The 16,151-nt window shown below is 44.5% G+C and overlaps 2 protein-coding genes across 5 annotated transcripts in view; one reads left to right on the forward strand and one right to left on the reverse strand.

Moving 5' to 3' along the window:
* CCDC93 (coiled-coil domain containing 93) overlaps positions 1-8,326 on the forward strand; it is a 94,553-nt gene extending 86,227 nt beyond the window's left edge. For 3 of the 4 annotated variants that reach the window (XM_009185029.2, XM_009185028.2, XM_009185030.3), the window contains one exon: positions 3,495-8,326. In XM_009185029.2, the coding sequence (XP_009183293.1) occupies positions 3,495-3,548 (54 nt within the window). In that variant the 3' untranslated portion in view covers positions 3,549-8,326. The remainder of the gene's footprint in view (positions 1-3,494) is intronic. The other variant, NM_001168740.1, reaches the window with a different exon arrangement.
* Positions 8,327-14,392: 6,066 nt separating this feature from the next.
* The window catches only part of LOC101007610 (5-hydroxytryptamine receptor 5B), a 33,587-nt gene continuing 31,828 nt past the window's right edge, over positions 14,393-16,151 (reverse strand). Inside the window, exon 3 of the mRNA XM_031651192.1 lies at positions 14,393-14,800. Within this exon, the coding sequence (XP_031507052.1) occupies positions 14,736-14,800 (65 nt within the window). The 3' untranslated portion in view covers positions 14,393-14,735. The remainder of the gene's footprint in view (positions 14,801-16,151) is intronic.

Below are 16,151 nucleotides of genomic sequence, written 5' to 3' on the forward strand. Positions count from 1 at the left end.
GAGGCTAGCACAGACTGAAGCTGAGGTCCCAGAAGGGCCAGTGAGCGAACTGGCAGGGAACAATTAGGAATTTGCTGCCCTACTCAGAGCTCCTCCTTCCCTTTAATCAAAACTCACAAAAGGAGAACTGCATCTCAGATTTTGCTTGGAGACACCCTTTTGACAGTGTAGAAACAAAAAGCCAGTAAGTTGAGGAGGATAAGTATAAGCTGTCAAAGCAATTGACAGTGAAGTGGAAAAGCTCATTCTCGCCCAGCAGGCTCTCAGGTGAGCGCTTAGGATGACCTCCGAAGCACCAGTTCCTTCAGAGGTGTTAAGTGGCTTGGGTCTGAGTTCCCACCTGTGCTGGCAGTCATTGTCACACCAGACACAGAAGGTGGTTCCTTCAGAGCCAGCTAAGACACCTAGACCAGATTCTTGCCGGGCCTCTTTCCCTGAGTCCAAAGCAAGTCAGAAGAGGGGGAGGGGATGAAATATGTTCTTACACATTTCATTTAAATATATTTCACCGCACATTTAGCATGTCCTTTTATTTTTTGGTGTTAAAATTGTCTTAGAAAATAATTGTGATGGTGGGTAGTCCTTTTTTTTTTTTTTTTTTTTGATCATTTTACTTGGCAAAAATTTAAAATTGGCAACCACATGTCAGTGTTCCAGCATCTTAAACTTTCTCCCACAAGCTCCTGCGAGGTAATTTGGGGCCACCACAGGTGTTGAGGAGGAGGTGATGATAGGGACTTGCTTGCTACTCCACAGCCTCTACCCTATATCTTGAGCCAGACTAGTTCTGCTGCTTTTCTGTTTTATATATTACAGTTTAATTTGGACTTTCATCCAGGGTGGAGCCTTCTCCCAGCACCCTCTATTTTGCCTTCTCACCATCCCCCTCACTGGTTTTTGCATTCTAAATTCTCACTGCATCCTGGGCCCAAGCACTTGTAGTGTGCCATAATTATTCTTCATGGAAAACACAACATTATTGTCTACGAGATGGTTTTTTGCCAGCTTTTTTGCCAGCTTAGAGGTTGCCTTTGTTGGGTTTGGTTTACCCCATGTTAAATGGGCAACAGTGATGCACCATGGACACCATTTAGGTACCAAGTCATGCCTGCATCCTGACTCCCAGCCTTCTCTGGTTTCAGAAGCTTCTTCATTAGAGACATTGGGTTTTCTCTAAAACCCCGTTGACTTACCCTGAGAGAGCTGATTAATTGTAAGTCTGCCAGGAAACAACACGTACTCTGACATCACCTTAATCACAGTATTAAGTGAATTGTGTCTCTAAGCCACAGTTTCATCGGGTCATGAAACTAAGATTTAAATTCAATAGCACTGATGAATTCAAACCCTACATTTTTGTGAAACTGGCTTTGGGTACATAACCTTCAGTGAACTTAGCTCTCTGTCTGGCACCTAGTGGGCCTGGATAGAGTTTTCAGCAGGAAAGAGACTGAGGTGATGAGACATTCCCTTTTCTTCTAGAAACAAACAGCCAAAGCGCCTCTTTTATATTTGCTTTGAAGAGACGGAGACTATGATTCTGTAGGCTCACATACTAGGTGACGTTGTAGGCTGTCTCTACCGAAAAGTATAAGCATCGCCTAGTGTGCTGTGACACACACAGTTCCCCGTGGTAGAGTTCGGATGCTTCTGGGTTGTTTTTGCCTCATTTAAATGGTGAGGTGGGTGTCAGTTTAAACTTATTTACTCTTTTATATTTTTGTTATGGAAATCTTCAAAAATACACAAGTAGAGAGTGTAGTATAACAACATAATAGTGTAGCTCTCTGTTCTTGTTCCATCTCTTCCCCTCCATTTGTTTTAAGCTGGAGTCTTTTTTCCCTCAAGTACATCTCAATCCATTTTAAAAAGGAAAACTTTGTTATTTTCTAAAAGAAAATAACATGTGACCCAGCGTCACCTTATTTCTGTCACCCCCACCGCCCTCCCCATGAACTGCCTTTCTCTCCCCAAAAAGGTGCTGAAAAGTGTCAGAGCGCCTTGCTTCTGACAGCCTCAAAGTCTTCAGCCTTACCACCAAGGCAAGCACCCACCTGTTTCCTTGTTCCCTGAGTGAAAGATACCTCTGAATCCTATAGATGAGCCAGCACTAGTCTTAGCAAAACCAAGGTCGTTGTGGTCATGCTGCCATCACACCGCCAAAAGATCAGGGCCTCCAGAGAGCTGAGAGCACCTGACCCTGGCCCAGGGAGGTGGAAAAATTGACCATGGGGGTTTTGAGTGCAGAGGGTTCAAGGATAAAAGTTTTTCTCCCACAATAAATGCACCTCCAGGAAAACACAGACCCTGGAGGCCTGACCACTGTCAAGCCTGTGAGCTCTACCTCTCCGGGCCCTTTCTGCTACCACTTTTATCTCCCAATTTAAAAGCAGGACTCCTTGTGACCCTGCCCAGAGAATGGGGTTGGAGTTATTGGAGGTTTGCTAGCAGATGGAAGTATCCTGAGCTACTAAGGCCAGTGGAACGAGGGCAGGAGGTGCAGTTAGAAGCTTTTGAAGATGACCCCAGAAGGGAACATGAAATGAGGCAGAGGTGACTTGTGCCACTGGATGTCAGATTCTATAGGCAGAGGATGGGGCAGTGACCTCCCTTAATGATAACCCGTAGCACACACCATTTATTTCATACAGCTTGGTTTCAAGGAAGGGCGGGTTTCCTTTTTTTTTTTTTTTTTTTTTTTTTTTTGAGACGAAGTCTCGCTCTGTCACCCAGGCTGGAGTGCAGTGACACAATCTTGGCTCGCTGCAAGCTCCGCCTCCCGGGTTCACGCCATTCTCCTGCCTCAGCCACCCGAGTAGCTGGGACTGCAGATGGCCGCCACCAGGCCCAGCTAATTTTTTGTATTTTTAGTAGAGACGGGGTTTCATCGTGTTAGCCAGGATGGTCTCAATCTCCTGACCTCGTGATCCACCCGCCTTGGCCTCCCAAAGTGCTGGGATTACAGGCGTGAGCCACCGTGCCCGGCCCCATTATCTCTTGATGAATATCTTTTATCCTATTTTCTGAGTTTCTTAAAGACAAGAATATTCTTAACCTTCACTGTTGTTAGAACTCTACGTGTTTTGCCTGCTATGTAAACTAGGGCTGCCTTTTATCTCTTTTTAGGCTGCTGTCTCCAAAGCCTTTCCCCACTCACTCACCATAGTACGCCAAGACTGGCAGATAAGTGTGCTTTCTGCTTCCATCCCCTTGACGTTTCATAGACTTCATGAAGTCTTTAGGAATGACAGTACCTATCCTCTCATCCTGTTTTCAGTCTGACAGCCCAGAAATGGAGCATCATTATAGTTATTTTGGTGTTGATGTCATAGGTCATCAGGAAGCTTCACCATGCTGGCGGCAGCATGCCAAGAGACTGGGTTGGCCAGGAGATGTCTCCCATAGGCTTATGGGAAGGGCACTGAGACCATCTTGGCCTCACGTGGGTGCTAATGTAGTCACCACTCTCTCTATACTCTCTGCTTCCCCTCCAGGAGGGCCGCAAGAATGAGATGCTGCTGTCCAAGGTGAAAGCGAAGGCCTCCTGAACATCCCCAGCCATGGTTGTATGTCATTGATTTTACTTTTAAGCACCGTGTATCAACTACAAGATCATGAAATGGTTCTGAAAGCGACAGTAGAGAGATGCAGGTGTAATGGTTTCAACAACCTGGATGTTTTCTCTCTCCTCTTTGCTTCCATTCATCTCTGTTGACTGCTGTTGATGGAATCAGACCGTAAACATGTGGCTTGGATAACACCCGTCATCCTGTGAAGAATGTCGGCAGTACTTTTCCCTGTTGATCAACTTTTATGTCTCCAGTAACATTGCACTTACAAAGGTACCTGTATTTGTGTGGACTCTGAATAAAGAAGAATTCATTTGTTTAGCAAGTATTAATTGAGCACCCACTGAGAAATAAGCACTGAGGAAGATTCAGAGACATGTAAAACAGAGTTCCTACTGCACAGGCACCCAGCAGGTGGCCCAGGGAGGCAGATACACAGCACACTTGACCACAGAACTGGACCATCTGAGATGTTTTTCAGTAAACAGAAGGCATGTAGCTGAAATGATCAGCCCATGTAGTGTTGGTCACTTGGGCCTTTCACCTGCCATGGTACCTTTTGTTCCCAGCTCCTCCAGGTGCCAACCAGCAGGCTTGGTGACAGCAACTGGAATGAAAATTCGGTGTCGTTTTAATTTTTATACGTTACTCAGGTTTATTTCTCAGAAAATTGAAAACAGACCTTGTGCTGAGGACACTTCAATAAAAATTACACCTTCCCCTGCCCCAATGTTCATTTGAGTCACAGCATGCAGAGGGGCTATGCATCCCCCTCATTGAAGGCACATTCGATGAGGCTACACTGCAGATGGGTCATGATCTGAGCCAGGAGAGAGAGAGAGAGAGACACTGTTCCCTGCACTCAAGGCAAGTAGGGTGTCAGGAGGAAGAGCAGTGGGGTTTGCAGAGATCCAGGGAAACTTCCTGGAGGAGGCAGCATTTGGGCCCAATCTAAAGGGAGAATCGGATGTTGACAGGTAGGAAGATTGTTTTAAATGAAAATACGCTATGATTAAAAACCCAGGAGGATGCAGAGGAGTGCAAGGCATGCGTGTTGGGAAAGGAGGGGATAAACTGGTCTCTTCAGGAGGCTTCAGAGACCCATCTAGGAAGTAGGGCTGAGACTAGACTTTGGAGGGCCTTGGAAGGGCAGCTGACGGTTGACTTTAATCCTTGGAAATAACCAGTGCAGATCAGACACGGAGCTCCTGCTGCCCTGGTCCTCAGGAGTCTGGTAACTCAGTCATGTTCAGTAGGTTTGTGCTCCATTCTGCGTAAATCTTGCAAACATACCAGGCAGCAGGTTTGGACAGTAAGCTTGACACAAAAGCTTAAACATGTCAAGCAACTGGAGCATTCAGCAGCCACAGAAATGTGTTCATTTTTAGTTCCCTAATGGATGTGATTAAGCAGGGCCGACATGTACAGATTCAAAAACACACACACGTGCTGGATTAAAAACAGCCACTGGTTTCAGTGCCAGGGCCAGCAAGGCCTGCCTGAGCCAGGGGGAAGCAGCAGCTTGCAAATAGAAACTGCCACGTGAGGGCGCTTCTTGGGCCATGTGCAGCTCCGCCTCAGCTGGGCCCTGAGCCGCGGTCATGTGGGGGTTTTGAAGGGCTGGGTGAAGTTGAAGCAGTAATTGCAAAAGAACAGGTGGCACTTTGAGGGCAGGGGAAGGAGACAGAATTTTGACTGCGTTTGAAATTATTTCAGTCAGGGAAACACCTGCGTTATCTTGTTAAGCAGCTAGTAGGCCCACCCCTGGCTAACTGAACTTTGTGAGCAGTTGGGGCAGTTATTCGAATATTTGTCCACAGATGGTAGGGAGGCAGATGACATTTTGGGGTTACTGGAGTCCACCTCTGTGCTGATGGGAAAGTACGGCATGATTAATCCAAAGCAGCCAGTAATTCTTTTTGAAAGTGCAGGCATTTATTTTGAGCTGTGTTTCATTTGGTTTGGTTTTGGTATAGAGAGGTGTCCATAGATCTCTATTCCCTTTTTTTTTTTTATCCACAAGGCCTACTACGGATGAATCAGTTTCTGTTGCCTGAATACACTTTGAATTAGACCACAGAAGCCAGTTTGAGCTCAGATTTCACACTTGCTGCAGGCAACCCTCAGTGTGGACAGTGTCTTCTGAGTAATTAGGATATGACTTTATAGTGAAGCCATACAGGCTAAGGAGATGCCCCAAGGCCCCTGATCATTTCAGAAACCACCTGGAGAGCCAGAAGGGGTCTTCCCAGGGCTATGGCTCTCTGTATGCCTAGACATGGTGTGGCATTATGCTCTAAGCCCACAGGCTTCTCCAGAGTTAAAAGGAAGCAAGAACATCCTTCAGTTACTTTTTTAAAATGTGCGCTTCAGGAGGAACCAGGTTTCCCCAGGAGGGACAGGCGCCCTGCTCAGTCAGCACAGGGAGTTGCTAGCGGGCAGGCTGCACCGTGCTGTGGAATCTCCGCCAGCCTCTGGGTTGAGGGCTCCTTCCCACTACGTGCTTCTTAAGGAGTGCATGGGACTGCTCTGCTTAAGCCGCAATCAGAGCTGTTGTGAGCAGGACAAGATTGGGTGATCGCAAAGTGCGTGGGGAGATGCTAGGACATTTTTTGATATCTTTGACCTGTGCTCTGTCTCTACTGGATGACTGGGGTTAGCTAACACCACTAGAGGGAGATGCAGAGTGTTAAACAGTCGTCAAAGAGTCACGCTGAGGGGTTTTTTAACAGAGGACAAATTCCCAGTTTGTCAAGCGTATCTCTGTTAAAGTCTAAAGTTCATCGTTTTAATGGTTCTAGCTCGTAGCCCTTACATATTTTCAGGATAGCTGGGTCCTGCCAGTGTCCACTGAGTCTGTCAGCACAACCAGAAGGCCCGGGCATGGGAAGCATTCTCTGACAACACCGAGCCCTTGAGACCTCCTGAAACCTTGAGCAGAGGCTGGAGAAGCCTTCAGACCGTCCTTTCACTACCTCACCAAGTGTCATGCCTGGGACCTCAGACCTCAGGGTTGTGACGTCGATGTCAGGCCCAAGTCACGTCTCTAGTGACCGAAGCAGACCTGCCTGAAAGGGTACTCTGAACAGTGAGCCCTGGCCATAACCTGTGCCCTCATATTTCTGCTGCCTCAGATGGTCTTGTTCGCCCACTCTGTAGGTGACTGATGATCACCCTAAATGAGAGGTAGGCATCTAACAGTAGCACAGTTACTTTGAGCCTGACCCCTTGCTCTGAAGTGCAGATGCTGAGCTGAAACATGCACTGAGGAAGAACACTTTAAGGAAGCACTTTATGATTTACTCATGGCTGGTGTTGGCCTCAAGGTAAAAGAACATCTTAATGCAGAACAGTACAACAAAGTGCCCCATAGGATGGGTGCCATCGTCTGTCCCCGTGGTTGGGATTCCCAAGGAAAGTGCCTCGTTCCGTGCATCTTCAGAATCTCCCACGCCCTCTCTTGATCCTTTTCATGAAGTCCAGAGCATTCCTTCTATGACAGGCTGAAGATGCATTGTAAAAGGTAGTGCTATAGTAGTATTCCCTCTTCTCACAATAAATGTGCAAAACTCCTGGAGGATTTGGTGCCCGATCTGCAGCATACTTGACAACACGGGGAATACCGTGGATGCTCCACACCAGCCTTACATCCGTCCCCCAAATGTGCCGAACTCATGCCTGCCCAGGGCCACCGGGCCTGGCCCTGGGCAACAAAAGGAAGGGCCTGTCTTACCACAGTCTCCCCAGCATCTAGCTCAGGGTAGATGACTGACTGGGAAATTCCGGTTGGATAAAATGGCTTTTCCACATGGCAACTTTGCATCTCTATTAGCAAAATTTAGATTGAACCTCTCCTCTACTTGATGCTTAGTTTGAGGACAGGTAAACAGTTTTCACAACTTTAGAGTGTCTTAGAGTGTGTTATACAGTAACTTTGAAGTTTGAGATGAAACAAGGTGTCAGAGCTTTTGAATCTTTCAAAGGAATTGCCTTTTACAGATTTTTTTTTTTTTTTAATTCCCCAAGAAGGGAAAAAGAGAGGGAAGAACTACAGTAATGTTAGAGATAAGGTATGTTTCGGCTCAAAATGTGTCATGAATCTAAAGATAACTTGATGGGTAGAAAGGTCTCAGCCATGTGAACCAGGAAGTGGGAGCACAGTGCAAGGCTGTGGGTGGCAGCACTAGATACAGTGGTGGCAGGAGTGTGACACGTAGGCACTCCATGGGGGACAGCCAGACAGTGTCTGTCAAAAGTGCAAATGCATCAGCTTTTTGAACTAAGAATTGTACCTGTGTACAAGGGTTTTTGTTGAAACACTGTAATAGCAAAAAGTTGGAGAGTGCCACCAGTATAGGGGAATGCTTAAATACATTATGACCAGCTTAAACAATGGAATAGTTTGCAGAAACTTAAAACAGTGGATCCTGTGTGTGTGTACTACCATAGAATGGTCCCCAAGATGCATGATTAAGTGGGGGAAAAAAGAAGCCCATGGTATCTTAATGTTTGGAATGGAGAAAAATGTGTAGATGTATGTGTGTGCATATGTTTTCACACAGACATATACACATGTATATCATATGTCTGCCTGCATATGCCTAGGATTTCTCTGGGAGGATACCCAGCAACCCGGCAGCCTGATTGCCTCTGGGAAGAGGGGTGGGAATGACTTTTCAATGTACACCTTTTGTACCTTTTGAATTTTGTACCATGTACATGTATTATCTATTAAAAAAATAGTTTTTAATTTTTAATTTGGTTTACTTTTCTTAAAACAATAGAACCAAAATGGAAGAAAATTCTGATTCACTAAATCTGCTTTCTTAAAGATAAAGCCTTTGATTCAAAAGTAGTGAGACTCTTTCTTGGGTCTTGAGGCAGTGGGCCATACAAAGGGGGGTGTCCTTTTCTGGTAGAACAGAATGGGGCAGCGAAGCAGAGGCTGGCTCTCCTCACACTCTTGGGAGCATGTTGGGTCAGCAGAGGGAGGGATGGGGACGGGGAAATGGATGGTGACATGACTAATCCCTGGGACAGATGGGCTGCTGCAGGGTTCCCTCCATCTCACAAACATCACAGTGCAACCCTGGTCCTCTGACTTTTGGGGTACAAAAGATAGGCATACCTCTGAGTCATGATTCCAGGGGGGCTGTTAACATCCTCCCGAAGCCATGCCCATCTTGTGTGGAAACCTGCTGTGGGTGATCCTCCACCCCTGCCGCCTTTTAAAAACCAACACAACTCTGGTTTTGTCCAGCTCCGAGGTGGCTGTGTGTCAGCCCCAGGAGAGGAACATGACAGCCATTCCAGTCGGGAATCTTACTTCTGTTGGCCAACTGCTGGTTTGCGGATGGATGTCTAAGGCAGTTATGGCCAGTTTAGGGGAGACTGCTGAACTTCTTAGAAAGATTTCACCCATCTTCAGACCATGAAAAGAGACATCCCAACGCACTGAGGTTGGCAGAGGGAAAAGGTGGAAAGAGCCTGGCTCTCCGAAGGCATGACAAGCCTCTCAACCACGCTGCGGCCCACCTGCTTCCATATTCTTGTTCCATGAGAAAAATGAACCTCTGTTAGCTTGTGCATTCGACCAACAAATACTTGAGTTTCTTCTACGTGTCAGGCCCTGAGAATATAGCAGTAAAAAAAGCAGACAAAAGAAACTGCCTTCTTGGAGCTACCCTCCAGCGGAAAAAACATACGAACCAGATAATTATGTAAATATTGGCATGTGGTGCTTCAATATGCTGATTAAAGCAAGGAAGAGTATCAGGAGTGTCTGGCTTGGTGGCAGTTGCAATTTTATATTGAGAAGTGAAGGAAGGCCTCACTCACTGACTAGTGAGGGACTGAGTATATAGATACCTGTGTAAAGAACATTCCAGGCACAGGGGATAGCAAGTGTAAAGGCCCTCAGGTAGGAGCATACCCAGCAGGTGAGTTTGAGGAACATGAAGGGGACCTGTGTGCGGAGCCACTGGAGGGTTTTTGAGAAGGAAATCAATGCGATCTGGGTTCATTTTTTTTGTTTGTTTTGAGATGGTGTTTCGCTCTCGTTGCCCAGGCTGGGGTGCAGTGGCGCAATCTTGGCTCACCACAACCTCCACCTCCTGGGTTCAAGCAATTCTCCTGCCTCAGCCTCCCAAGTAACTGGGATTACAGGCATGTGCCACCACACCTGGCTATTTTTATATTTTTAGTAGAGATGGGGTTTCTCCACGTTGGTCAGGCTGGTCTCGAACTCCTGACCTCAGCCGATCCATCCACCTCAGCCTCCCAAAGTTCTAGGATTATAGGTATGAGCCCCTGTGCCCGGCCAATCTGTTCATTTTAATAGGCATCCCTACACTGAGTGCGGTGGCTCATGCCTGTAATCCCAGCACTTTGGGAGGCCAAGAAGGGGTGATCGCTTGAGCCCAGGAGTTCAAGACTAGCCTGGGCAATATGGCAAAACCCCATCTTTACTAAAAATACAAAAAATTAGCCAGGCATGGTGGAGCACAACTGTAGTCCAAGCTACTCAGGAGGCAGAGGTGGGAGGATGGGTTGAGCCTGGGAAGTCAAGGCTGCAGGGAGGCATGATCACACCACTACACTCCGGCCTGGGCGACAGAGTAAGACTGTCTCAAAAAAAAAAAAAAAAAAAAAAGGATCCCTCTGGAGGCTGTGTTGACTATGGGGAGGGCAGGGCATACTCCAGATTTAAATATAAAATGAAAGTTTTATGAGATAATACTTCCCCTTTTAATACAACACTCTGATTTTTTTTTTCCTGTTTTGAAAATGCTGAGCATTGAAGTGCTGCTTTTCATCATCCCATCGTAGCAGATGCCTTTTTATGGCAGGTGAAATGTACTTCCCCTTGACTTTGGGCTTTTGCTTGTCCTATGGGTTGTTAGCTGACTTGATACAAGTTTTGAAAGTATGCTTGCACAGATGGGTTTACCTTCTTGCCTTTCTCTCTTGAGAAGTACCCTGTTGGCCCAAGGACAGGATGAAGGACAAATAGAGCAGGCCTAGACACAACCTGCAGCTTGAAGCCAAGCCCAGAAGAGCCCTGCCTTAGATCAGTGAAATCCCAGCCAACTCAGGCATATAAGCAAGAAATAAAGATTTGCTGTGTACCACCGAGACGTCATAGTAATTGCACACGACTATTGAGAATGCAGCTGATTGAGCAAACCCCAAACTGGTTTTATGATAGGTTGTGACCTGGAGTTGAAAAGATACCTCTCCACACCACTCAGGTGAGGGGCCAGAAGAGCAGCCTTCTGGGAATGGGACCTACATGTGGAATAGACGCTCACAGAGCACAGCCATTGTAAGAATCCAAGTTCGCTCAGACAAGGCCAGGCATGGTAGCTCATGCCTATAATCCCAGCACTTTGGGAAGCCAAAGTGTGAGGACTGCTTGAGGCCAGGAGTTCAAGACCAGCCTGGGCAACATAGGAAGATCCTGTTTCTACACAAAAAAAGTTAAAAAAAAAAAAAAAATTCCCTCAGATATGCCTGAAGAAACATGGAGGCCATATTCAAAGGGAGAAAAGTAGCATACTTCATGTGTTATAGATGACCAAATTAATAAAGCTCTTCCATTAGCCACATCCATCCTACAGACCTGGAACTTTGTGCAATTAAATTGTGACACCTTAGTGATAACTTAGAAAATAAATCCACACATGGCCGGGCGCAGTGGCTCACACCTGTAATCTCAGCACTTTGGGAGGGCGAGGAGGGCGGATCACGAGGTCAGGAGATCAGGACCATCCTGGCGAACACGGTGTAAACACTGCCTCTACTAAAAACAAAAAAAAATTAGCCAGGCGTGGAGGCAGGCGCCTGTAGTCCCAGCTACTGGGGAGGCTGAGGCAGGAGAATGGCGTGAACCCAGGAAGCGGAGCTTGCAGTGAGCCCAGATCGCGCCACTGCACTGCAGCCTGGGCGACAGAGCGAGACTCCATTTCAAAAAAATAAATAAATAAATAAAGGAAAGAAAGAAAATAAATCCACACAGGGGAGAGATGAATTCCTCTAACAGCCTCCCAACTCCATCTTAGTTATGTTCTATAGGCAAAGGGGATGGAGGGAGAACAGAGACATTACACTTACCAAGGATGTTCCTAGAATGTTAATTGGAAATCAGATGTGTTTTTGTCCCTAGAATTCCATTTCATATACTCTGAATTAAAAGGAATCATAAGTGCATCCTTGCATAAAGTCAATCATCAACTAATCTGTTTCAGGAATTCAACATTTTATAATTATTGTGAGCAGTTGAAGAAGGCTTACTAACTGAAGAAAAGTTTGAAGTCTAAAATGTCCCGCAGAAGTTGCCACCAAATTGGCAAGCAAATCGTTTTCTGTTAAGGAAATCTAAACATAAACGTGATTCCTTCTGCCCGGGGTGCTTCCATAATGAGAGTAGGTTAAGTCAAAGCCCCTGCCAAATAAACAATAAACGCACACTATCCAATAGCAAGAGTAAACCAAAAAATTCTACAGGTGCCTACCCAACCATACCCAGACTCTCCTTGAAACCTCTTCCTGGAATCCAACTAGAATAATGCAAGAGGATTCACTATATCAGGTGCAGTCTGCAAAGGCTCATGTGGATCTCATGCTGCAAAATGCAAGCCACAGTTGAAATATGGAGTCTAGTCAGGTTTCTGTTAGGTTCCGTTCATCTTTCTCATGTTTGGAAACAGGCAGACTTGAGTCCAAATACCTGTCTGCTATGTATTCACTCTGTGACCATGCGCAAGCTACTCATCCTCTTAGAATATAGTTAGTGAGGACTATATTTACCTTATAGAGTGAATAGAGGAGTAAGTGATCATTTGTATATAAAACCCAGTACAACAGTTATGCATGATGGGTGCTAATAAACAGTACTTTTAAAATTTATTCCCGAATGTGCATTTTATGAAGCGAGAGATGGGGAGATTATTAATACCCCCTATTATCTTTCAGTCAATGAGGGAAGATTCTCAGTAGACCCAAGATTGAGCTCTGACCCTTAAAAGACAACAGTGATGGATGACTGAGTGTATCATTTGACTGGTAACTACATACCTGTTCCACCTCCTCCAGGTTGTCAGTCACCTGCTTATTAATTTCTTCCCTGCCTTAATTCACGAGATATGAGGTGGCTTGTAGGAAACAAGCAGAACAACAGTAAACTATAAACTGAACATAAAACACTAGGATAGGGAAATCTAAAATTGGAATTATAAACTGGCTGGAAACATTATACACAAATAAGTAGGCTACTGGGTTTTATATAAATTCCAGAGTTAAGCCAACAATTTGGTTCTGTGCTGCTTCCTTATCAAAATAAAAATGGAAACACAGTCAATAATCCTCATTGTCATGAAAAGAAAACATGACTTCGCAAAGAATGTAATAGGATGATTAACTGCATCCTTATATGAAATGCACGGATGAGTTTTATAAGAATATTTCCTGTATCTTCCAATGAAAAAGAACAGAATTCCAAAACACAACTCCAAGAAGGCTGTCCAGGGTACCACACTAATTACCTTCCTGATGTCCAATCTCTAGCAACAATGGAATGGTTGGACCATGTATTCTTCCCAGACTCTTCAGAATTCCTTCATTTAACAGGGTTAGTACCTATCAGAGCTGGAACTGTATATGACTTGAGGTTATACTGGTGCACGATCCACAATTGCAAAAATACAAATTGTTGAGAAAACAAGTGTTTGTAATTCATTTTACAACACAACTGATCTGACCCAAATGACCTGCACTAATATGAGGCTATTTCTAGTCCTTTTCTCACAATGTATATATTCATAAATCTTACTGCAGAAATACTCAATTATTGATTACATGCTGCTGTCCTAGACCCAGTCAGGGGTGTTTTCTAATGTATGGACTATACCATAAATGTTTATATACTATATATGCCTAAAACCCAAAAAATAATTCTAGATTCTGAAACACATCTGGTCCCAAAGACTTTGGAAAAGGAACTATGGACCTCTATTCTCTAATAAACCTTAAAATATTGGTACGATTTAGCGTAAGGGTGAAGAATATCTGTATAACTCAGATATGAAATGAACCACTGGTGGAGCAGATCCTTTGTACAAATTAAAAAGCCTAATCAATAGGCGGCTATTCTGCCTCCAAAATGAGGTAAACTGGGACCAAGATTATGTAGTCCATGCCTTGGATTCCTATACATCTGGGCCACATTTAACATTTTCTGGAAGGCCATGAGTCACTATGACAGTTTTGGGTGGGGGTGAGGGGTTGTTGGTTTTGAATCCTACAATAGGCATCATTTTTCCTATCTCGGTGTCATATGCAGGTATGTGTCCACCATAAGAATGATTCTGAGTCTAGAAATGAATTACCTGGCAAGCTTTAAAAAACACTGTTGCCTGGGGTTTCACCTCCCAGAAATACCAATTTAGTTGGCCTAAAGAGCAACCTGAATATCCAGAAGTATCTCTCACTGATGAAAAGAAAGTCATCTAGACAACTGAAGAGATGGATTACCAGACCTCTTCTTTGAGAGCCTGATGCAGTAGGTATGGTTTGCACTGAACATCTTTTTTTTAAAGCAAAACCTCAGGGATCCTCATCTTCTCACAAATTGGCATACACTATCCTGTTGGGGAAGCGTAAGAGCCTGGGGAAGATAAGCTAAGTAAGGTGAATAAAAGAGGTAGAGAGGGCTCTTCCACAAAGGAGAAAGTCTTCTGAGTGGGCCACCAAACACACCACTGGGGCCATGTGCTGAGAACAGCCCTCTGAGGAATATACTATTGACAAAAGAAAAGCAAATCAGCTTCAACTCTTGCGTTAATTTTAAATAATCAACAGTAGCTGCCTAGAGTGCTGTCCTGGAAAGGATTCTGAGACCAGGTTCCTGCTCAGTGGGGAGCCAAGCCATGACCAATTGGCAATGTCTGCCATGCACATGGGAAGAAGGCATAGTTACAACATCTGCCAGACCTATGCTGTCTTTCTTGAGAGCCTTGGCTCTGCTGCTTCTACAGTCCAAGTCCAATGGTATAACTCTCAAGACAGTATTAGCACTCAGCTGTGGAGGGAAGGATCTCAGATCACTGATGAAAAAGTCCAAGTTTCCTTCCTCCTTACAATCTACCCACGTCTCTCTAACCCCCGTGTTCATCTCTGCTTAATAAAGAGGCTCTTGAAGGCATTGTTGTAGTTCTTGTTAAAAGCTGTGTAAAGAAGACACAAACAAATGGAAGAACATACCATGCTCATGGATAGGAAGAATCAATATCGTGAAAATGGCCATACTGCCCAAGGTAATTTATAGATTCAATGCCATCCCCATCAAGCTACCAATGAGTTTCTTCACAGAACTGGAAAAAACTGCTTTAAAGTTCATATGGAACCAAAAAAGAGCCCGCATCTCCAAGACAATCCTAAGTCAAAAGAACAAAGCTGGAGGCATCACGCTACCTGACTTCAAACTATACTACAAGGCTACAGTAACCAAAACAGCATGGTATTGGTACCAAAACAGAGATATAGACCAATGGAACAGAACAGAGTCCTCAGAAATAATACCACACATCTACAGCCATCTGATCTTTGACAAACTTGACAAAAACAAGAAATGGTGAAAGGATTCCCTGTTTAATAAATGGTGCTGGGAAAATTGGCTAGCCATAAGTAGAGAAAGCTGAAACTGGATCCTTCCCTTACTCCTTATATGAAAATTAATTCAAGATGGATTAGAGACTTCAATGTTAGACCTAAAACCATAAAAACCCTAGAAGAAAACCTAGGTAATACCGTTCAGGACATAGGCACGGGTAACGGCTTCATGTGTAAAACACCAAAAGAAATGGCAACAAAAGCCAAAATTGACAAATGGGTTCTAATTAAACTAAAGAGTTTCTGCACAGCAAAAGAAACTACTATCAGAGTGAACAGGCAACCTACAGAATGGGAGAAAATTTTTGCAATCTACTCGTCTGACAAAGAGCTAATTTCCAGAACCTACAAAGAACTCAAACAAATTTATAAGAAAAAAACAAACAACCCCATCAAAAAGTGGGCAAAGGATATGAACAGATGCTTCTCAAAAGAAGACATTCATACAGCCAACAGACACTTGAAAAAATGCTCATCATCACTCACCATCAGAGAAATGCAAATCAAAACCACAATGAGATACCATCTCACACCAGTGAGAATGGCAATCATTAAAAAATCGGGAAACAACAGGTGCTGGGGAGGATGTGGAGAAATAGGAACACTTTTACACTGTTGGTGGGACTGTAAACTAGTTCAACCATTGTGGAGAATAGTGTGGCAATTCCTCAAGGATCTAGAACTAGAAATACCATTTGACCCAGCCATCCCATTACTGGGTATATACCCAAAGGATTATAAATCATGCTGCTATAAAGACACATGCACATGTATGTTTATTGCAGCACTATTCACAATAGCAAAGACTTGAAATCAACCCAAATGTCCATCAGTGACAGACTGGATTAAGACAATGTGGCACATATATATCACGGAATACTATGCAGCCATAAAAAAGGATGAGTTTGTGTCCTT

The sequence above is a fragment of the Papio anubis genome, chromosome 10 (assembly GCF_008728515.1).
Source record: "Papio anubis isolate 15944 chromosome 10, Panubis1.0, whole genome shotgun sequence".
Lineage (NCBI taxonomy): Eukaryota > Metazoa > Chordata > Mammalia > Primates > Cercopithecidae > Papio > Papio anubis.